The sequence below is a fragment of the Leiobunum rupestre genome, chromosome 1 (assembly GCF_980474605.1).
Source record: "Leiobunum rupestre chromosome 1, qqLeiRupe1.1.hap1, whole genome shotgun sequence".
NCBI lineage: Eukaryota > Metazoa > Arthropoda > Arachnida > Opiliones > Sclerosomatidae > Leiobunum > Leiobunum rupestre.
This window is the reverse complement of record NC_143384.1, coordinates 38,963,377-38,986,618: the sequence shown is the minus strand read 5'-3', so window position 1 is coordinate 38,986,618 and position 23,242 is coordinate 38,963,377. Positions and strand designations below refer to the sequence as shown.

The 23,242-nt window shown below is 35.9% G+C and overlaps 2 protein-coding genes across 2 annotated transcripts; one reads left to right on the top strand and one right to left on the bottom strand.

The window, feature by feature from the left end:
* Positions 1 to 2,045: 2,045 nt before the first annotated feature.
* Positions 2,046 to 7,155, bottom strand: LOC149962780 (uncharacterized). Its single transcript, XM_090164457.1, has 2 exons — positions 6,192 to 7,155; positions 2,046 to 6,112 (listed from the first exon to the last, which is right to left on the bottom strand). Exons 1-2 carry the CDS (start codon positions 7,153 to 7,155, stop codon positions 2,046 to 2,048), a joined length of 5,031 nt encoding a protein of 1,676 aa, XP_090020583.1.
* Positions 7,156 to 15,291: 8,136 nt separating this feature from the next.
* On the top strand, positions 15,292 to 17,940 carry LOC149962779 (uncharacterized). The gene has a single exon (XM_090180017.1). The coding sequence runs from the start codon at positions 15,318 to 15,320 to the stop codon at positions 17,664 to 17,666; it is 2,349 nt and encodes a 782-aa protein (XP_090036143.1). The 5' UTR covers positions 15,292 to 15,317; the 3' UTR covers positions 17,667 to 17,940.
* The last annotated feature ends 5,302 nt before the right edge of the window (positions 17,941 to 23,242 follow it).

Below are 23,242 nucleotides of genomic sequence, written 5' to 3'. Positions count from 1 at the left end.
CCACTCAGTGGGGTACTAGTACGAGAGGCGTACACTGGAGAACCACCGAGTGCTTCCTGTCAGTGATGAAATCTGTGAACCACCTAAGTGCCATACCATCCATCCCGGCATCACGGAGCACCTCAATAAAACCCTGTTGCGGAATGGTGTCAAATGCCTTACTAAAGTCAAGGTGGACGACATCGACTGGCTTGCCATCGTCGAGCCACGATGTCCAATCATTGGTGGCCGTAAGGAGTACTGGTACACGAATGTCGTTTGCGGAAGCAGTGTTGGGAAGGGTAGAGGAAACCCGTTTCGTCCAGGAACTGGCGAAGAGGAGCGTCGGCTAGGCATTCCGCGATACGCGCTGCATGACAGGTGTTGGCGATCGGGCGGCAGTTGGAGTGGTTGTTGCGAACCCCAGCTTTGTTTATCGACGTAATCGAGGCTTGTTTCCATACCTTGGGTACAGATTCGGTGCTGTAACTCAGGTTACAGACATTTAAGGAGGTAAGGGTGGAGACCATTGGGTCTCACTGCTTGATTGAAGTTGAGGGCTCGAAGCTACCTAAAATATCCTGAGTTGTACAGCTGAAACCAGTAAGGCTGTTTCTGCCAGCAAAGTTTAACGAAGGGGGATAAGCTGAAGGGCCAGATTGGGTGCAATGCAATGAGACGGCACTGAAATGAGCATTGAGGGCATCAGCCATTTGGTCGGGATCAGATGAGACACTGCCATAGGGAAGTTTCATTTCCTTGATAGTAAATTTGGTCCTACGGAGACTGTTAATGTGGTTAAAGAATACTTTAGGGCTGGACGCTATTTGGTTTGGGAGGTTGTGCTCAAATTTTCGTTTTCGTTTTCTAGAGGCGTTGGTGCGGCGTTATGGGCCTGCTTATACTTTTCGTGCCCATCTTCGACTTGGGCGGATGGCCTTCGTGAAGCTTCGTCACGCTGAGGTCTTAAACTGACGGTATTTGGTAAATCGGACGTCGAGGTGAGAATGGCGAGAGACTCGATGCCGTTGAATGGGAATGAAGTGATCGATGCCAAAATTCAGAACGCCAGTGAAAGCGGCCCATCAGGATTCTACTGAGATCCAGTTCTTCAGCCCAAATTGTGCACGAAAGGTCAACAGGTTGCGCGGTGATTGTGGAGGATAGGAAGAGGGCTACGCCACCGCTCCTCGCTGTACTATGATGATTACGACGGAAAATGTTAAAATGCGGAAAGTTCAGTTCACTGTCTAGGACCTTTGGTTTGAGTCCAGTTTCCGTAATAGCCACAATGCTAGAGTTAGAAGTGGCTATAATGAGAGCCATTTCGGAGCGTTTGTAGAGGGTGAGCGTGTCGGCGTTGGTGAGTAGAACGGTTAGATCATCCATATTGGGTATAGAGATTGTAATCGGTTGGGAGGTGAAGTGATTAGGGATGGCGCCAAGTCGGGTGGGGCCTGTTAAAGATGTTGAAGGTTTTACGTTGTAATAATGGGAGAGCAACTGTTTATAGTATTGCCTAGCCGACTGAATAAACTAGGCCTAACTAAACCTAACTTGGAACCGTTAAGGAAAAATAACGATGACTTCGAAAATAAATATTTCACTTTATATTAAGAGATTTCAAAACGTCCGCGCGTGGACAACTTCAAATATACAACTGATAAATTTTCACGCTCGATAACATCAAAAATCTTCACGCGCGAGCCTATATTTTTTTTCTTACCTTATATTTAGCAATATTTTTATTATAGACATTTACATATATTAATTTTTCTACACACTCCCCAGCCTTGAACAACGTTCAAACAAGTTTTAAAAATTAACATTATATTCCTAAATTTTAGTTGACATTTTCGTTATACTCTAAAGGATACAATAATTTAACCGTACGTAATAAATTAATACCGCTTGGCATTCTAATTGAACAAAATCTAACGATCTCATCTTTACCCTTAAAAGTCTGTTCAATTCGTCCCATTTTCCACATCAGGCGTGGTAATTTATTCTCTTCAATCAAAACAATGTCACCAACTGAAAGTTCACGGCTGGGTTTTCTTTGGATTCTATGGAACGCTGATAGAAAGTTCCAACATATATTCATTCCTCCAACGCGTCCAAAACGCTTCCATGAGGTTTTGCCGGTATTTAAGGCGCCTTGTAAGATCGGGCCGCTGAATGAGTTGAATGGGTGATTCCTTAAATACTTGCGATGGTAGTCCAGTTAATCTGTTACCCACCAGAAAATGGGCGGGCGTGAGGGGCGCTGGCTCGTTTGCGTCTTGCGACACAAAAGTTAGTGGACGAGAGTTGACTGTAGCCTCAACTTCGATTACCGTTGTCTCGAGTTCTTCATACGTGAGGTGGGCTTGACCCAGTGTCTTCCTCAGGGCAGTTTTAACAGTACGAATCATTCTCTCAAAAAATCCACCCCACCACGCCGCACGTTCTACGTTGTATCGCCACTCGACCTTGTGTTTACTGAAAAATTCTAAAACCTCGATTCCTCTCAAATTCTTCCAGAGCAAATCCAAATCCGCCTCGGCTCTCTTAAAGGTTTTAGCATTGTCGCTAATTACTATCCGCACCATCCCTCGACGTGACACAAATCTTCGGAAACTCAACAAGAACGTTTCAGCCGATAAAACACTAACAATTTCCAAATGGACAGCACGTGTAACAGCGCAGGTATACAGAGCTATGTAACACTTGGTTCCTTGTTTCGTCAAAAGTGGTCCACCAAAATCAACTCCGCAAACTTGGAAAGGTGGCGCTTCCGTTGTTCTTATCGTAGGTAGCGGTGCCACAGTTGTTTCACATGGTTTAACTCTATATCTTTTACAACGGCCACAATCGTAGATTACTTTCTTTACGAGTTGTCGACCTTTCAGAATCCAGTAAGTTTCTCTGATTTCGACCAAAGTTTCGTTTACTCCAGCGTGATGCAATCTGACGTGGTGATATTGCACCAAAAGTTTCGACAGGTAACTCTTAGAATCCAAAATCCACGGATGTTTTTGACGATATGAAAAGTTTTCTCCAAGCAAGCGCCCGCCAACGCAAAGAAGTCCATCTTCATCGAGAAACGGAGTCAACGACAGAATGTTCGATCCGTTAGGTAGATCTTTCCGTTCCCGTAGTTTTTCAAATTCAATTGGGAAGCTTTCCTTTTGATCTTGCAACAAACATAATTTCTCCGCCATTATCATCTCTTCAGCGTCAAAGGGTCCTACCTTCTTGATTTCTCTCTTCTTGTTCTTAAAGAGTCTTAAAATCCAAGCGAGTACTCTCACGACTCGTAGAAAAGAGCTAAATCTATCTAAATCGAATAGCCGCTTTGAGACTGGTTCAACATTATTGACTAACGTCGAATTTTTTATTTCCGTCTTCAATTCGTTTTCCGCAACCTTCAAATCAGATTTTTCCATAATGCTAATGGAGTCTTCTAAATTTCCTTCGACTAAGAAAATCGGACCATGCCACCACAAGTAACTCAACGATAATTTTTCGATAGACATTCCACGAGTGGGCAGGTCGGCTGGATTTTCTCGACCTGGGCAGTGGCGGACGTTCTCGGGACTAATTAGGCGTCGTATTTCTCTAACTCTGTTTCCAACAAATTGTTTACAGTCAGAGGGCTTTCGGCGTATCCAATATAGAGCGATGATCGAATCAGTCCATAAGTGAACTGATATGGGTTTGATTGAAGATTTCTCCACTACTCTATTCACTAACCTCGCGCCCATTAGAGCACTCATTAGTTCGAGTCTAGGAATGGTTTCTTTCTTGAGTGGAGAAACTCGTGTTTTAGAAGTTATCAGGCTCGTCTGATATTTCCCGTCTTTAGTTGGGAACCTCCAATACGCAACCGCGGTGAAAGCTCGTTCGCTCGCGTCAACAAAACAGTGGATCTCGGCGTTTTCGTATCCCAAATCTGCGATTCCACTAAAGAGATATCTTGGTATTTTAATCATGTTCAAGTGCGTTAGTTCTTCGCACCAATCGTCAAATCTTCTCGATATATCCAACGGGAGTTCGTCATCCCAATCCAGTTTAAATTTTTCGCTCCAGAGTTCTTGAAAAATCATTTTACCTCGAATGGTGAAAGGGCTGAGGAATCCGATAGGGTCGAAAATTCGGGCAACTGACTTTAGAACCCAACGCTTCGTATTGGTTCGTTGCAAAACAAATTCATTTAAACGAATTTCGTCGAAGATCAGTACGTCAGTGTTTTCTTCCCAAGACAGCCCCAAAACCTTTTGCACTAAGGGTTGAGGGAGGGTGGTCAACTCGTTTACCCCGGCAGCGCATTCTCCTAGCATCTCACGTAGCTCACCGGAATTCGTTCTCCATTTTCGCATATTCATTCCAGCGTCCTTTAGCACGATTATGGCGTCCGATATCAATTTGTGGGCCTTTGATACTGATTCTTCACCAGATATGAAATCATCCACGTATAATTTTTCGTTTAATTCCTGGCAAACTTCAGGATATCGCTCTTCATATTTACGTAGATGATTCTTAATCGTAGCGTTCAGTAAGAAGGGGCTGGAATTCACTCCAAACGGCAACCGAGCGAAACGATACGTTACTAATTCTTTGTTTTCATCGTCGGCAGTACTTTGCACCCACAAAAATCTCAAGGCATCTCTATCAACTTCACGGATACTTATTTGGTGAAAAGCCTTCTCGATATCGCCAGTGAAAGCTATCGGTTTCTCTCTAAACCTAATCAAAACATCCAATAACTCTGGTAGAAGAGAAGGTCCAGTTTCCAGGCATTCATTTAGAGATAGTTCATTCTTGCCGTGTGAAGAAGCGTCGTAAACTATCCTCAATTTGGTAGTTGTACTATCCTCTCTCATAACTGCTCTGTGTGGGATATAGTAAACCGGAGTATCCGCTCTTGGAAATTCCGCACATGGCGCTTCCTCAATAATTCCAGTATCTCGCTGCTCAAGTACCAGTTGGTGGTAACGCTCAAAATCCGTGGGATTTCTTCTCAAATTGCACATTAGTTGAGAAAATCGTCTCTTCGCCACTCCGTAGTTATTGGACAAATCAAACTTTCTATCGTTCCATGGGAGGGCTACTTCGTATCTTCCACCCGCGTTTCGAAGATTACTCTCAAATCTATCTAGTTGCTCCTTGGCTTCTAAGTTCGGTTCGCTGTCACTCAAAATTCCTATCGAATCAGATTCCCAAAAAGCTCGCACTTGGCTCGATATTTCTTCTTCGACGCTTACTCGCAAAACAGCGACCGAGTTTACTCCGACCTCCACGGTATGTCGCGCGTCGGTACCGTGAATCATCCATCCAAAAACCGTACTCAACGCCACCAAAGAATCACCCAAGCGCACTCTTTCGTCCTTTACGACGTTCCAATAGAAGTTTGAACCAATTAGCACTTCAATCGAGGAATCCGCTGTCGAAATTTGACTCTTCTCAGAGACGTCCGCCAACTTATAACCTCGCTCGGACATCTCCTTCACTATATTCCCGCTGGGAATCGCGAATACCGCTCCACAGATCTTCGGAGTTTCTATAGCGACAATTTCCACAGATTTAGTAGGATCGTACAAACTTCTTAAAATCATAACGACTTTTCTTCTGGTAACTCTTTCCGGTCTATCTTGTCCGAAAACGTGAATTTTTATGGTCTCTTCCCCTAGCACTTTAAGGTTCAGTTTACGAGATACGTCTTCGCGTACGAAAGACAAATGACTTCCAGTGTCTAAAAGGCAACGTGATTCGTGACCCTTCCCATCGGCGCTCAATATTTCCATCTTAGCCGTCTGCATCAGCACTACGCCTTCAACTTCAGGATTTCCGCACGACAATACAACTTTCGGCGTAACATTTTCCTCCGCAACTTTGGAGTACCGCTCTGACGTATTCTGACTATTTCTCCTGGAATTCTTGACTTCTTTAGAGTTGCAAATTGAGTAGTGGTGTTTACGGCCACAATGTTTACACTGTCTGTTTCTTGCCCCGCAGTCTCTTATCATATGGTTTCTTCTTAAACACGAAAAACAAAGTCTCTTCTTGACAGCCAAATTCTTCTTTTCCTCGGTGGTAAACTTGTCGCAATCGCTGGTATAATGAGTATTACTCTCACAAAAGTTACAACATACTGATTTTTCGGCAACAACATTGAGTGACGCGGCGGAAGGTAAAACATTTTTCTCTTGAGAAAAACTTCGACGACGTACTTGTTTTTTCTTGGGGCCCCGGCTTTGGTGTTAAGGTAGGTTGTCTCAAAGCGTAAGCGTGTTCTCCGCTTACGATTTCTCGCTCCAGAAAACCCATAATCTCGTCATATTGCCATTCCGTGTCGTGGTTCCGACGAGTTCTGCTAAACTCCACAACGATGCCTTCCGGTAGACGAGTTCCGAGCAGGTGACTTAAAAGGCTTCCGTAGGTATCCTTGGGAATGCCAAGAGCCTCCAAACTTCGCGCTTCAATTTCACAACTGTCGTATAACTGACGAAGAGCCACGATTTCCGATGATTTCTTAACTGTTGGCAACTTCAACAGACGTTCCATATGCGAACTGATTATTAAATCCTTACGGCCAAATCGTTCCTTGAGATGGGAAATGGCGATTTCGTAGTTAGCGGTGGACCAGCTCAATCCGGATACGACCTTGGCGGCGGTTCCTTCCAAGTAGCCCTTGAGATAGGTGAATTTATCTATGGCGTTGAGGTGATTGTTTTTGTGGACAGCAGTCTCGTACTGGCCCCAAAAGTTCTGCCAAAGCGAAACTTCGCCGTTAAATTTGCATATTTCCAGCTTTGGAAGTCGAACCGGTGGACCGTGAATAGCTGCTGGAATGTCCTCGTTGTTAACATCGCGATGATCTCGGACACCAGTTGCCTTCTTTTCGAGCCATGTCATTCCTCTGTTCTTAAATAGCACCACTCTATCCATATATTGCTCCGTCTCGGTTATCTCGATCTCAAATTCACCTTCGTCAGTGATCAAGTCTTCAATCTTGTTGTCTAGTTCCACTAATGTTTTGAATTTGGACTGCAACTGCCCAACAGCATCTTCAAGCTCTTGTACGTTAGGCTGATTCTCATTCAATTCATTCTCTAATACGTCCACAATTTTGGTGGTAGTTCTTCGGGTAGTTTCCCGCTTCTTTATAAACCTCTTTTTCTGATCTCCAGCCATCGCAGCTTCCAAGTAGGCATGTAAATGACGTTCCCGGGTTTCGGCACCAAATATGTTAAAGATGTTGAAGGTTTTACGTTGTAATAATGGGAGAGCAACTGTTTATAGTATTGCCTAGCCGACTGAATAAACTAGGCCTAACTAAACCTAACTTGGAACCGTTAAGGAAAAATAACGATGACTTCGAAAATAAATATTTCACTTTATATTAAGAGATTTCAAAACGTCCGCGCGTGGACAACTTCAAATATACAACTGATAATTTTTCACGCTCGATAACATCAAAAATCTTCACGCGCGAGCCTATATTTTTTTTCTTACCTTATATTTAGCAATATTTTTATTATAGACATTTACATATATTAATTTTTCTACACAGCCAAAGGGCTTGGCCAGATTGTCAAGTGAGCGATAAGCGGGAGGAACGTTGCGGTGGGCGATACTCGTGGAGGTCGCAGTATTTACAATATTTACAGCAGTTGACGGAGAGCGTAGAATTGAGAGATAACAAATAGGTAGTCGTGGAACGAAAACTGGAGAATACGGGTTTAAAGTCATGGCTGGCGCTGACGGTAAAGTTGGCGCAGGGATATTTGAAAAAGTTAACGAAAAAGAAGTCTTCGACGAAGAAAACTTTGCGTGTTATATTCCCTTTAAGACGATAATACTGTATTTAGCGAGGCCGTCTTTTTCGGAAATATACCGATTTGTAGCAATTATAGGTCGTATTGCATTTTTTTGTGAACTATTTTTGAACACGGGCAGTTTTTAAGAAGGGACAATAACATTTATTGAACAATTACAGCCTTGGACCCTACCTTGAAGATTGACTTTCTACCAAATAATTATGATAAAACTACTGTCAAATCTTTCAAGGCAATGATTTTTAACGTGTTCAATACATGCTATGAAGGCAGGTCCAATCAAGCTTCGACCGCTCAACCTTCGACCTCTAAAACTTCCAATGCCCAGCCTTTAGTCGTTGACGACAGTCACGACACTGAGGGAATATATGCCTTTTACCCTAAACGGCGGGCTCGGATAGTCCGTGGATCGATGATTTTGAAATATTTAAAAGATAACCTACAACCGCCCAAAACTAACGTACTCCTACAATGGTGGAAGATTAGTATAAAAATGACAAACAAAATCTAATCTATATTGAGCAAGACATCGAAAACTAAGTAACATGCCAACGGCGGACAAATATAATAAAAAAATACTTCGTTGCTTGCCAATGTTTTATATATATCTGAAATAGCATGGTGGCGATTTTCCGTTTCTTAGTTTCCTAGTGTCTTAACTTCCTAAGATTAGATAATGGTATCCAATTCCAAACAAGCGATGTTACATTGTATAATTGAAATCTTGACTACGGGAAAATGAAGAGAGTTATCCTTCAGTTGCCAAAATGGCTCGAGATTACCTCGCTATACCTGCGACATCGGTTCCATCAGAAAAATGTAATTACACCAACCAGAGAAAACCTACATGCAGAAACAATCTCGGCTATGATGACGCTTAATATATTAAAAACGAAAATAAAATTGAATTGAATTGAAATTATTTATTATCGTGCGACCTAAATATTAATTACCGTTCTATCGGTTAACGGTTCACGTTTAGTTATAAAATAGCAATTTTGTGCAAATTATACGACTGTCTATTCTTATCAAACCGTTAACCGATCGCCTATTTCTTACAATTAATCAAAAACTCATTTAACAACAACAACATAATATTTATTAACGGCAGTGTAAAATAATTGTACCAATATTGAAAAACAAATCGATAAGAAATGTTCTGTTATAAATTTTTTTTTTATTCGTTTGTAACGTGTGGGACAATTCAGTCCTCTCGTCCATCTGATTAATCAGGGCGAGATATGTGTAACGGCCACGCCAACGGGGGGATACGTGGGGACAGGGGTGGGGACACCCGTGGCGGAAGTATTCCGACCACCCGTTGGGGGATTGGTAGTCGTCCTCACACGGCCATCCACAAACTCTGCCTCCCGGACGCCTGGGATTACAGGAGTGAGCCACTACTCCCGGCCTTCTGTTATAAATGGTTAAGTAAATTCCTTGTTAACAAACGTAAACGTACTAACAGATATTGATAAAGTTAAAAAAATCGGCGCGGTACCATTTATAATTGTTTTTTTAAATATATTTCAAAGAATAATCTCCAAAACGTTATCTTTTCTATATCAAATGAAAAAATAACCGAAGAAAATTAACTTTTTTTTTGTGGCTAATCATAGTTAACCGCTCATTTTTACGTTAATTTTAACGGTTTGCCGAACCCTAAAAAACCCGCCTTATCATAATGGTTCCTTTACTTTAATATTATCCCTAAGGAAGTCCATGGCTCGGCGGTGAACTATCCGCATTGTTACAATGCGACCGGAGTTCAATTCCTGATCACGATAAAATTTTACATTAAAATACTAAAATATTTAATTAAATATAAGATTAATATAATCTATAAATATTTAATTGAATATAAGATTAATATAATCTATAAATATTTAATTGAATATAAGATTAATATAATCTATAAATATTTAATTAAATATAAGATTAATATAATTTATAAATATTTAATTAAATATAAGATTAATATAATTTATAAATATTTAATTAAATATAAGATTAATATAATTTATAAATATTTAATTAAATATAAGATTAATATAATTTATAAATATTTAATTAAATATAAGATTAATATAATTTATAAATATTTTATTAAATATAAGATTAATATAATTTATAAATATAAGATTAATATAATTTATAAATATTTAATTAAATATAAGATTAATATAATTTATAAATATTTTATTAAATATAAGATTAATATAATTTATAAATATTTAATTAAATATAAGATTAATATAATTTATAAATATTTAATTAAATATAAGATTAATATAATTTATAAATATTTAATTAAATATAAGATTAATATAATTTATAAATATTTAATTAAATATAAGATTAATATAATTTATAAATATTTAATTAAATATAAGATTAATATAATTTATAAATATTTTATTAAATATAAGATTAATATAATTTATAAATATAAGATTAATATAATTTATAAATATTTAATTAAATATAAGATTAATATAATTTATAAATATTTTATTAAATATAAGATTAATATAATTTATAAATATAAGATTAATATAATTTATAAATATTTAATTAAATATAAGATTAATATAATTTATAAATATTTAATTAAATATAAGATTAATATAATTTATAAATATTTAATTAAATATAAGATTAATATAATTTATAAATATTTTATTAAATATAAGATTAATATAATTTATAAATATAAGATTAATATAATTTATAAATATTTAATTAAATATAAGATTAATATAATTTATAAATATTTTATTAAATATAAGATTAATATAATTTATAAATATAAGATTAATATAATTTATAAATATTTAATTAAATATAAGATTAATATAATTTATAAATATTTTATTAAATATAAGATTAATATAATTTATAAATATAAGATTAATATAATTTATAAATATTTAATTAAATATAAGATTAATATAATTTATAAATATTTAATTAAATATAAGATTAATATAATTTATAAATATTTAATTAAATATAAGATTAATATAATTTATAAATATTTAATTAAATATAAGATTAATATAATTTATAAATATTTTATTAAATATAAGATTAATATAATTTATAAATATAAGATTAATATAATTTATAAATATAAGATTAATATCATTTATAAATATTTAATTAAATATAAGATTAATATAATTTATAAATATTTTATTAAATATAAGATTAATATAATTTATAAATATAAGATTAATATAATTTATAAATATTTAATTAAATATAAGATTAATATAATTTATATATATATATTTTATTAAATATAAGATTAATATAATTTATAAATATTTTATTAAATATAAGATTAATATAATTTATAAATATAAGATTAATATAATTTATAAATATTTAATTAAATATAAGATTAATATAATTTATAAATATTTAATTAAATATAAGATTAATATAATTTATAAATATTTAATTAAATATAAGATTAATATAATTTATAAATATTTTATTAAATATAAGATTAATATAATTTATAAATATAAGATTAATATAATTTATAAATATTTAATTAAATATAAGATTAATATAATTTATAAATATTTTATTAAATATAAGATTAATATAATTTATAAATATAAGATTAATATAATTTATAAATATTTAATTAAATATAAGATTAATATAATTTATAAATATTTTATTAAATATAAGATTAATATAATTTATAAATATAAGATTAATATAATTTATAAATATTTAATTAAATATAAGATTAATATAATTTATAAATATTTAATTAAATATAAGATTAATATAATTTATAAATATTTAATTAAATATAAGATTAATATAATTTATAAATATTTAATTAAATATAAGATTAATATAATTTATAAATATTTTATTAAATATAAGATTAATATAATTTATAAATATAAGATTAATATAATTTATAAATATTTAATTAAATATAAGATTAATATAATTTATAAATATTTTATTAAATATAAGATTAATATAATTTATAAATATAAGATTAATATAATTTATAAATATTTAATTAAATATAAGATTAATATAATTTATATATATATATTTTATTAAATATAAGATTAATATAATTTATAAATATTTTATTAAATATAAGATTAATATAATTTATAAATATAAGATTAATATAATTTATAAATATAAGATTAATATAATTTATAAATATTTAATTAAATATAAGATTAATATAATTTATAAATATTTTATTAAATATAAGATTAATATAATTTATATATATTTTATTAAATATAAGATTAATATAATTTATATATATATTTTATTAAATATAAGATTAATATAATTTACAAATATTTAAAATGATGTAGAATAAATTATAGTACCTAAAGTTATAACTATGTAAAGGCAATTCGCCAAAGCTGTTTTTTAGAAAAACACCGTATATTATCAAGCGTTGGTGGCTGAGTGGTTAAAGTAAATATCTTGCACGAGGCAGACCCGGGTTCGATTCCCGGCCGGCGCGAATAAATCGCAAATTGGTGGAAACCCTTCCATTGGACGTTGAGAGGTTGCGTAACACTCACCACTCGGTCCGTCCCAAAGACATTAAGAAGAAGTTGGAGAGAAAACGCCCATACAAACACAACAGACTCAACATCCACAACCATCGTAACACAAATACAACCGTCACAACACGAACTCAACATATTGCATTAACGAAACATCCGATCAAACTGAATTAAAACTGTCGCGAGGGTGAGCGTTGACGAAAAAATCACCATCCAAACCAAACCCAACCGCAAATCAATCCGTTAACGCTCACCGTCACACGGTGGTTTTGCCAAACCTTCGAGAAACTGCGAACGCAGAAATTTCGAGAAACTGCGTACGCAATGATTAACCTTTGCCCCGAAAATGCGAACGCGTTCGCAGGCCTGACAGTCAGAAAGACAGACAGAACAAAGTCCCCTCGGAGAGGTAAAAAGGGGTTGGTTTTGTAAAATGTACAGAATGACATTGTAAAAATGTTCAGGAATATTTGCAGCTATATTTATTACACACACCGAGAGTGTAAAATTAACAGTTCATTACGTAAAATTTACTTGAATACCAGATATGTACTTAAACGGCTAGCTTCAGTAAGATTAACATGCAAGTTCTTTAAAAACATTTAGCATATCTGACACTGTAGATATACTGGAATCCAATAATTTCAATTTACAAACTTCAAACTCGCTTCAAACGTATTATTCATCGGGGAGACAGTATTTTTGAAAAACTAGTTATTTCAGCACACAAATGTTTTAAACATTTGTATTTATTTGTTCATTGCTGTGGGGGCGCGCCCCGTACGATCATCCTTCATATACTTACAAGTGTTAGTTAATAGCTGAAAACTATTCGTGAGTTCTGAACCGTTCAACCAGTCCCCATGCGCACTATTCGGCAAAAAAAAATTCTAGAACTACCCAAATGCAAACTATTCGCAGACAAGAACCTCTTGTTGAACCGTTCGGAACCGTTCTAAATGGTACCTGCTCAAGAGCAAGTACTGGCCGGAACTCAATGTTGAAATCTCTAAAATTCGTCCGCACATCGGGATGCGTACGTCAAATCGTACGAATCACAACTATTCGTACAAAAGTTCTGAACTATCCAGAACTTTTGCGTGACGTCACAGCCTAGTCCTAAGCCGTTCTCTTAACGGTTCAGAACTCACGAATAGTTTTCAGCTATTAGCATCTGAACCCCATAAATTTAATTATGCATAATGCATGGTAGTTTTTTTTTATAAGCCTTCACCTTGCAGACCAAGAAGTGATAAAGAAATGTTTTCGATTCCGACAATTTGGGTGCACTGCCCAAGGCAGGGATTGACTAAACTTTGACTTTCAAAAGCTCTATTTCGAAATCTATTAATGATAGAGTCATGATATGTTTGTGGTTATAGCCATCCATTATCGGCCTCAAATGGTTCTAATTAAATATTAATTAAAACGTTATACAAATTGTACGAAATAAGTAAGAAAAATGAATAAATATAAAAACCGTGAGATATTTCATACAACCTAAGCTAGTGTTTCTTTAGGAAAAGAGCGAGCGTTTAATATTTAGTCGTTCGGTAAAATACTACTTGGCCCGATTTCTCTTGAACCAGAGGCTCACTATTATATTCGTACCTATCTGGAAAACTTGAAAACCCAGTTGCCTCGTAAAACATTCTTCTGATTTTATTGTTATTTTTTAAACAAAATCAATTTTACTAGTGAAATAGCTGTGTATCAGTGATTACGTAAACATGTAAATTATAATCCTGTTATATTTTGGAATATAGTCTCTTTACGTAGGCTACCTTAGCTATATACTAGAAATCAACCTTACGCGTGAAACTTCAAAAAAAATACTAGCCCTAAAGGACTAAACATAAGCCGAGCTGTTAAAAACTCAAGAACAAGTTGCGCTTATCGGGTATCTCTGAGAGATTGGACCCGTTTAGACCCAAATTGTCTGTTCGGATAACCTTTTAATTATATTTTATTGAAATATGTGAGATCCGCCCTGCATATTAGCTGTTTTGTTTCTAGCTACCACGTTAAACATTCCGTTTCATATTCGTAAATTTGACTAAATGCGTTACTGTATTTTCTACAATATTGTTTGTTGAATTTAATTATATGCTACTTATCGAATTTACTGAGATGTAAAAAGTATTTTCTACCGACGGATGTGAAAAACCAACTTTAATATGCCAATAAAATTACGTATAAGGTTCACGTACTCCAGACTTTTATGCATGTTGATTTGACAGACTTTATTACTGGGTTATTTACAGCTACTTTATCATGTTATATTAACATAAAATTACTTGTTTTATTATAATACGGAATAAGCTGTTATATTTACAGAAACGTCTTGGCATCCCCTGCTTCCAACACTTTCATGTAATTTAAAAAGGGTTTTTTTTTCTCTTAGTGCATAATGAGGTTTTGTGGTACGGTTTTTAAAGCAAACGTTATGAATTTAGTTTATGAAAAATAATCTTAAGAACACCCCAAAAACAAAAAAATTCTTTATTCGTTGTTAAATACCAGATATAAGTAGAAACTCATTAGTTTAATGGTTCTCTTATCTGATTATTTTCTTTTCCCGTATGAATTCCCTCTTCGGTGTACTAAGTTTCACTAATGACTAAATCCGCGATAAAAATAAGTGGCTTAATATCTTTAACATTATCTGAAACAGAATAATATAGAAAGCGTTTCGTAAGAGTTAGCAACGGTTATAATCTCAGCAACGACGTAACATTTCTCCAAATCAAACGTACGTTTCCGATATCATACAGATTATCGGTGGCGGATTTCCCCGAGCACTTGATATAATGTTCATTATCCAATCACTGGAAACCTCTTCCTACTTCAGTTCTCGCTTTATTTCATTCCGATAAGCCTCGGTTCTTCAACTTGTAACTCGTCTACGGACAAATATCGAATGAGTTCTTGACGCAAGGTGGTTACGATGAAAGTATTCCTGGTTTTGTGTTGTTTCGGACTCTGCTCCTGTTTATGGAACACTTGGGAAGACCTTCGGGAGGAATACGTTCCAATACCTTCGTGCGGGGCTTTTTACGACAATAACATGAGAGATTACTTGTGCGGTGACGACAATGATACCATTTCGCACTCTTACCGTAGCGACGCGGTCAGAAAGTGTCAGTGTGATTTAGATTGTCATAAGTTCGGTGACTGCTGTATGGATAAACTCGGTGATTTGAACTCCACCGATTTAGAAAATTCTATCGTGTCTGAGAGGTGTCTTCCGTTTCCGAGTGACGACAATGTCGGTATTTATATGATGGACAAGTGCGACAGTAGTTGGACAAATGAAAACGTTAAGTATTTCTGCGAACAAAATTTGGATTCGAACGGTACTGTACCTGTTAACGCGCTACTTTACACCATTCCGGTGCACAGTAAAGCTAGTAACCGGTTTTACAAGAACGTTTACTGCGCCGCATGCAATTTGGACATACGGCAATTAACCGAATGGGAGTTTGTCACCTACGATAGGTGCGTGTTGAACGCGCGAGATGACATCAGCTACGAAGGTCACGGAAGATGGCTGGCACACCAGAAAAACGAAACGTGTCTCTTTCAAATTCAACAGTTTAAGAACTGGACCTCCTTCTACTCCGCGTACAAACCCAGACCGTGCAGTCTGAAATACGTATCCAGCTGCGACTTACCAGACTCGCCAGAAGGCGCCTTGTGTCCCAAGTACATCGCCCCGGTTGGTCTTCTCAACAGTCGTGGGCGCGTGGAGAAAGAGTTTAAAAACTTCCATTGCTTCGCTTGCAACTCTCACAACTACAGTAAGGATAATTACTCCGATGTTCTTTGCGAGTTGAACGTGGTCAGGTATCTTCACAGCGACTATGGTTTCGATTTGGGGGATGGTGCACGTAGAATTCCAGTGAGACCGAGTTTGTCCATGCTGTTGAATTTCAACTCTCTGGGTGTTGATCAGGCGCCAATGTGCAACGAAGGTCAAATGTACTTGCAGGCGCTACAGCGATGCGTCAATTATCAATGCAGATCTGCCTCTCAACCTTGCGTTTCTGAAGACATTCGTAATGTGCCTAATAACCATTCGTTGTTTTATGTGAACCCTATGTTGTTAAACGTAACAAAGCACACGACCGATGGTGAACTTGATTTCCTAAACTGTACGCTAGTGGAGTTAATCGAGCATGAATTTGACATTATTGATAACAAAACTGTACGTTTATTTAACGGCAAAATACTCGAAGCAAATGAATTTGCGAATGTGATGTTAAACGGTAGTGCCGTTGGAATATCTGTATGCTCGTATAATTTTAAGGTAGTATTCAACAATTCCCAACAACTACTATCAATCGTGTGTTTAATCCTGTCGATAGTTTGTTTATGTTTACATTTAATCGTGTATTCGTTATTACCTAAACTTCGAAATGTCCCCGGAAAGTGTTTAATGTCCTTGTCTGCCAGTTTAGCCGTCGCGGACACTTTATTTCTAATAGGAACTAAGGTACACGACCGGAATGGATGTTTGACTGTTGGTATCCTGCAACATTACGCCTATTTGGCGGCTTTCTTTTGGACTAACGTGAAGGCGATGGATTTACACAGAGCATTCAGTGGAACTCACGTGAACCGCGTCCACAATCCGAGGAAAACCTTCGTTAAATACTCTTTGTACGCTTGGTGCAGTCCCGCTCTGATTGTCTCGGCGACCGTGATATTGGACTCGTTTCTGCCCAACAACAATAGTTTCAAACCCAACTACGGACTCGCCGGTCGTTGTTGGATTAGTCGGAAACGCGCCTTGTTGGTGTCCTTCGTAATACCAGTGGCGGTGATGTTAGTGGTTAACTTGGTGTATTTCGTACTAACCGCTTTGAGTTTGTATCGGACGGTGAAGCAGACAAAAATGGCCAAACGATTCTCGGATAGGTTGCGCTTCATTTTGTACGTGAAATTAGCTTCGGTGTTGGGCCTGACGTGGCTGTTTGGCTTCGTGGCCGCCCTAGCTGATGTGGACGCGCTGTGGTACCCGTTCATAGTCCTCTCCGGGTTGCAAGGAGTGTACATCTTCGTGTCGTTCACTTGCACCAAGAAAACTTACAGTTTGTTGCGCAAAAGATTGGGCAAAGGCCTAAATAGAAAATATACCATCAGTACGCGAATAACGACTTCAAGCAGGCGTGAGAGGTCGGAAGGATCTACCACAACTACCAGTTTAATTTCGTCCAAATCCGTGAGCAGGGATCCTAAGCCTAACGCGACAGAAGTGACTGACTTTTCTCCAGGAAGCTACGGGAGAGATTAAATCTCAACTTTACAATTAGTAACAAAATAAATATAAATTTGTCACGTACTATTCTCCCAATGGTAATGTTTCAACAACAGTTTGATTCGCAAAGACCATACCATTGCGTGGCTAAGGATTTACAACCTTCCGCGAGCTGTTACTTGTCTATGCAAGTTTCGATTAACGGTGCATGATAAATAACTGCTACCATCATTTGGAATGGATCAGCCAAGGTTTATTGATACTTTATACTTTTAAAATCTTTTAAATTAACGGTAACTTAGGCAAAATAAATAGGAATTAATGAATCGAAACTTAAATTTTATTATTTGAACCTCGCTCCGTTTCTGAAGGTAGTTGTTATCGAATTATAAACCAAATGCCTTTTCCTTGTATTTATTTATTTATTTACTGAACTAACTTGGCATGAATTCCTAACAGCTATGGAGGATACGCCATTTATTTCATCAAATGAAATTATTATTGTAAAAATGTATGTATTTTATTATTTTAATTTATTAAATAAAAAGTAAAAAAAGAAGATTGAAATTAAAATTCAAATGTTTTATTTTTAAGTTATTGTACATAGCTCTTAGACGGCCAAGCCATCGCGTGATTTATTTGAGTTTAAAAGACTCTTTGGGTGTTAATACTTAGTGGACTAAATATATTTAATACATCGGGGGATTGCGTGTACTCAAATGTCCATAACATCTAGTTTTTTGACGAGTTAGCCTTTGCTTTCACGGTCTAAACCTACGATCCGAGGGATCCGAAACGACGCAAAATATAACTGGACCAAACGTACCTCAGATATTTTAATGATATCTTAAAGCAAGTGGTGGCTCGACGTAGCTCTTTTTTCAATAGATGACGCTACCGTCGAAATAAAAAATGTGGTACTTAAACTACTTATAGGTACCCCTCGCTTTGATTGGATCGTTTGTAAATTGGTCAATAACATAAATTACAGCAATTATAAACAATATTTTTCCATGGGATATATAATTAGGTTAAAGCCTACTTAATTGAGTCTAAATATGTCTAACTATACAATGACTCTCTGACGACGTCATCATTTGGCTATTTTGAATTTTAGCTTCCTTTGCCATAAATAGATGGCACTACGCTCTCCAGTAACACTAAAGTTGCGTTTTTCGAAGAATCGGATAGATTCATTGCCACCTCTAATAACAGGGGCCTTTTCATAATACAGGTGGCAATGATAGAGCCGCCACCTGAATTAAGGGCTTCAAAAGTCGCATGATGACTTAGGCCTAAGGTGGTGCCTTGGGTATTAGCCTAGCCTAGCCTAGCCCTTGCTTTAAGGGAAAAGAATCCCTAAATGTGCTTTTATTTTGTACATGGTAAAAATGGCTGATATAATGGAAGACAATGGCGATGTTCATTTTTTGGCGAGTCACACAATCTATAACATTAAGCACACTTTTGGGGGAGCACAACTTATGCGAAATAGATGGGGGAAATCACTCGCGATGACCGGCATTACTTTGTTTAACTTGCAAATTACCGTGATTAGCGCCAGTATTGTTGTTATTGATGGTATTCGTAATGGGTACTTTCACAACTACATTCGGGTAGTTAAATTGAACACTTTTACTACTGTTCCCTTCTCTATCTTTGGCAGGCCTTTCCAAAGTTTTCTCCCTCAAAGTCTGTTTCAGCTTCGCGATTTCGTCGTCTCGATCGCTCAACTGTTGACGCAACTCCTTAACCGCGAGTTTATTTCTCTCCGAGGGCAGTGTTGCCAGCCATGACGCGATCTCCTCGTGGCCTTGATTTCGCGCCAAATCGGCCGCCGTCTCGCCGTCTTCCGTGAGCGCGCGCTCGTTCGCGCCGAATTCCAACAAATACTTGACGATGTCGAAATGTCCCTCTTCGCTGGCTCGGTGCAGCGGCGTCTTCCCGGCGCAGGAGGACGCGTCGACGTCGGCGCCACCCTCGACTAAAATCCGAACTATTTCCAAATGCCCGTGTTTGCAGGCGATGTATAAAGGGGTGTAGTTTCCGATTTTGCCCCATTTGATATCGGCTTTACATTCTAGCAGGATTTTGACCACGTCGGCGTGACCTTCTTGCGACGCTTGCCACAGGGGAGTGACGCCCTCGAGGCTGGGGCTGTTGACGTCAGCTCCCTTCTCCAGCAACATTCGGACGACCTGGGCGTGTCCGTTTTCCGACGCGACGTACAGCGGCGTTTTGTATTCGGCGTCCGCTTTGTTGACTTTGGCGCCTTTTTGTAGGAGGAGTTCCACTACGTCCGCGTGTCCATGTTTGGAGGCTTGAAATAAGGGCGTTCTTCTTTTGTCGTCTCGCTTGTTTATTTTGGCGCCGTTCTTGAGCTGAGCGCTTACGTCTTCCACCATGCCCATCATGGCCAATTCGTGTATGGTCGGTGGCGCTCTCATGGTGTCACTACTGGGAATGCTCACAGGCGAGGGGTTTGATCTAAGTAAAAAATTAATAACCAAAATGACACCCATTCACTCGTACTTCAAACATAAACTTTACACTCGAATTTTAAACTACTTATTTCACATATATCCTGCCATGGCACTCTATTTTCACATTTCACATTTAACTTTGGAACTCAAACTTCGCATATTGCATTTAACTTTGGCACTCAAACTTACCATTTCACATTAACCCTTGGCACTCAAACTTCACATTTTGCATTTAACTTTGGCACTCAAACTTCACATTTCACATTAAACTTTCACAATCAAACTTACCTTTTCACATTAACCTTTAGCACTCAAACTTTTCACATTTCACATTTAATATTTAAGTCAAGCACTAAAACTTCACTCTTCGCATTTAACTCAAGCTCGAAATCTTCACATTTAACTCTAGCACTAAATCTTCACATTTAACTCTAGCACTAAATCTTCACATTTAACTCAAGCTCGAAATCTTCACATTTAACTCTAGCAGTAAATCTTCACATTTAACTCTAGCACTAAATCTTCACATTTAACTCTAGCATTAAATTTTCACATTTAACTCTAGCAGTAAATCTTCACATTTAACTCTAGCACTAAATCTTCACATTTAACTCTAGCTTTAAATCTTCACATTTAACTGTAGCTTTAAATCTTCACATTTAACTCTAGCATTAAATCTTCACATTTAACTCTAGCACTAAATCTTCACATTTAACTCTAGCATTACATCTTCACATTTAACTCTAGTATTAAATCTTCACATTTAACTCTAGCTTTAAATCTTCACATTTAAATGTAGCATTAAATCTTCACATTTAACTCTAGCATTAAATCTTCACATTTAACTCTAGCTTTAAATCTTCACATTTAACTGTAGCATTAAATCTTCACATTTAACTCTAGCATTAAATCTTCACATTTAACTGTAGCATTAAATTTTCACATTTAACTCTAGCAGTAAATTTTCACATTTAACTCTAGCAGTAAATCTTCACATTTAACTCTAGCACTAAATCTTCACATTTAACTGTAGCTTTAAATCTTCACATTTAACTCTAGCATTAAATCTTCACATTTAACTCTAGCATTAAATCTTCACATTTAACTCTAGCACTAAATCTTCACATTTAACTCTAGCTTTAAATCTTCACATTTAACTGTAGCTTTAAATCTTCTCATTTAACTGTAGCATTAAATTTTCACATTTAACTCTAGCAGTAAATTTTCACATTTAACTCTAGCAGTAAATCTTCACATTTAACTCTAGCACTAAATCTTCACATTTAACTGTAGCTTTAAATCTTCACATTTAACTCTAGCATTAAATCTTCACATTTAACTCTAGCATTAAATCTTCACATTTAACTCTAGCATTAAATTTTCACATTTAACTCTAGCAGTAAATCTTCACATTTAACTCTAGCACTAAATCTTCACATTTAACTCTAGCTTTAAATCTTCACATTTAACTGTAGCTTTAAATCTTCACATTTAACTCTAGCATTAAATCTTCACATTTAACTCTAGCACTAAATCTTCACATTTAACTCTAGCATTAAATCTTCACATTTAACTCTAGCATTAAATCTTCACATTTAACTCTAGCATTAAATTTTCACATTTAACTCTAGCAGTAAATCTTCACATTTAACTCTAGCACTAAATCTTCACATTTAACTCTAGCTTTAAATCTTCACATTTAACTGTAGCTTTAAATCTTCACATTTAACTCTAGCATTAAATCTTCACATTTAACTCTAGCACTAAATCTTCACATTTAACTCTAGCATTACATTTTCACATTTAACTCTAGCATTAAATCTTCACATTTAACTCTAGCATTAAATCTTCACATTTAACTCTAGCATTAAATCTTCACATTTAACTCTAGCACTCAATCCTCACTTCTCATATCCCTGGCACTCAAACATAACATTATCATACCACACAGTCACATTTGCGATTCACATTTGTGGCATGAAGTCTAAGAAAATAAATCGTCGAAGTGAAATGTAAACTTACTTTATGCAATTTCCCATTTTCTTTATATACACTGTAACGTCGATTCAACGACTTCGAGGTAATTGAAACTTTTAAATTAATTTTATTTCCTTCTAGTCGATATATCGGAACGATAAGAATCTTGTCATAAAACATTTAACGGAGTAAATTATTAGTGGTATTCATGAATAATAAATCTCTGACTATATGATCAGCGCGTAAAAATTAACAAAAAGGAAATGCAAACGCACAAATCGAGCGGGGTTTTATCATTACGTCACGCTTACTAAGAATTAATACATTTACGTTATCTTTGCTTAGACTCATTCGCTCTTTAAATTGTCATTTTTTTAACACGGAAGTAACGAAATCGGAAGTTATAGCCTGATCTGGTGGCGGAGCTGATAGGGCGGCTGGAAATAAAAAAGCACGGACGGAAAACGTTTAAATAACCAAAATTAACTACATCAATTATTTTTATTAAAATTAAGACTTCATTTTCAAATTGTTATTTGAAATAAATTTCTCAACAAAACTAAGAGCACAATACACATTTTATTAAACGGGTTTAATCACTTCATCTTAAAGCAAGTGGCAGCTCTATCATTGACATCTGTATTATGAAAGGTCTCTGTTATTAGAGATGGCCATGAATCTACCCGATTCTTCGAAAAACATGACTTTACTGGAGAGCGTGGTGCCATCTATGGCTAAAATGCAAAATACCCAAATGATAACGTCGTCAGAGAGTATTATAGTTAAACAACTTATACTCTATTTAGTGGACTTTCACCTAAATTATATATCCCACGTAAAAATATTGTTTATAATTGCTGTAATTTATGTTATTGACCAATTTACAAACGATCCAATCAACGCGAGTGGTACCTATAAGTACCGCCTTTTTTATTTCGACGCTAGCGACATCTATTGAAAAAAGAGCTACTTAACGACGAGTCGCCACTTGCTTTAATCTCTTTAATTACGTTTTACGACTGCCATAATGCTATTGCCAATAAAACCATCATTTTCCAACACGACACTAAAACGTTAGACTGCTTCTCTTTTACATCACTAGATGGCATCTGCACGTCTTTTAATAGGCATCGTCCGTTGCGTTTTATGTAC

Bases quoted from the DNA above. Each gene is read 5' to 3' on its own strand.
- LOC149962780 (XM_090164457.1), bottom strand. From the start codon at position 7,155: ATGGCTGGAGATCAGAAAAAGAGGTTTATAAAGAAGCGGGAAACTACC. The intron at 6,113-6,191 runs GTACGTCGTCGA...CCGAAAAATCAG, and splicing joins GGGGCCCCAAGAAAAAACAA to TATGTTGTAACTTTTGTGAG.
- LOC149962779 (XM_090180017.1), top strand. From the start codon at position 15,318: ATGAAAGTATTCCTGGTTTTGTGTTGTTTCGGACTCTGCTCCTGTTTA.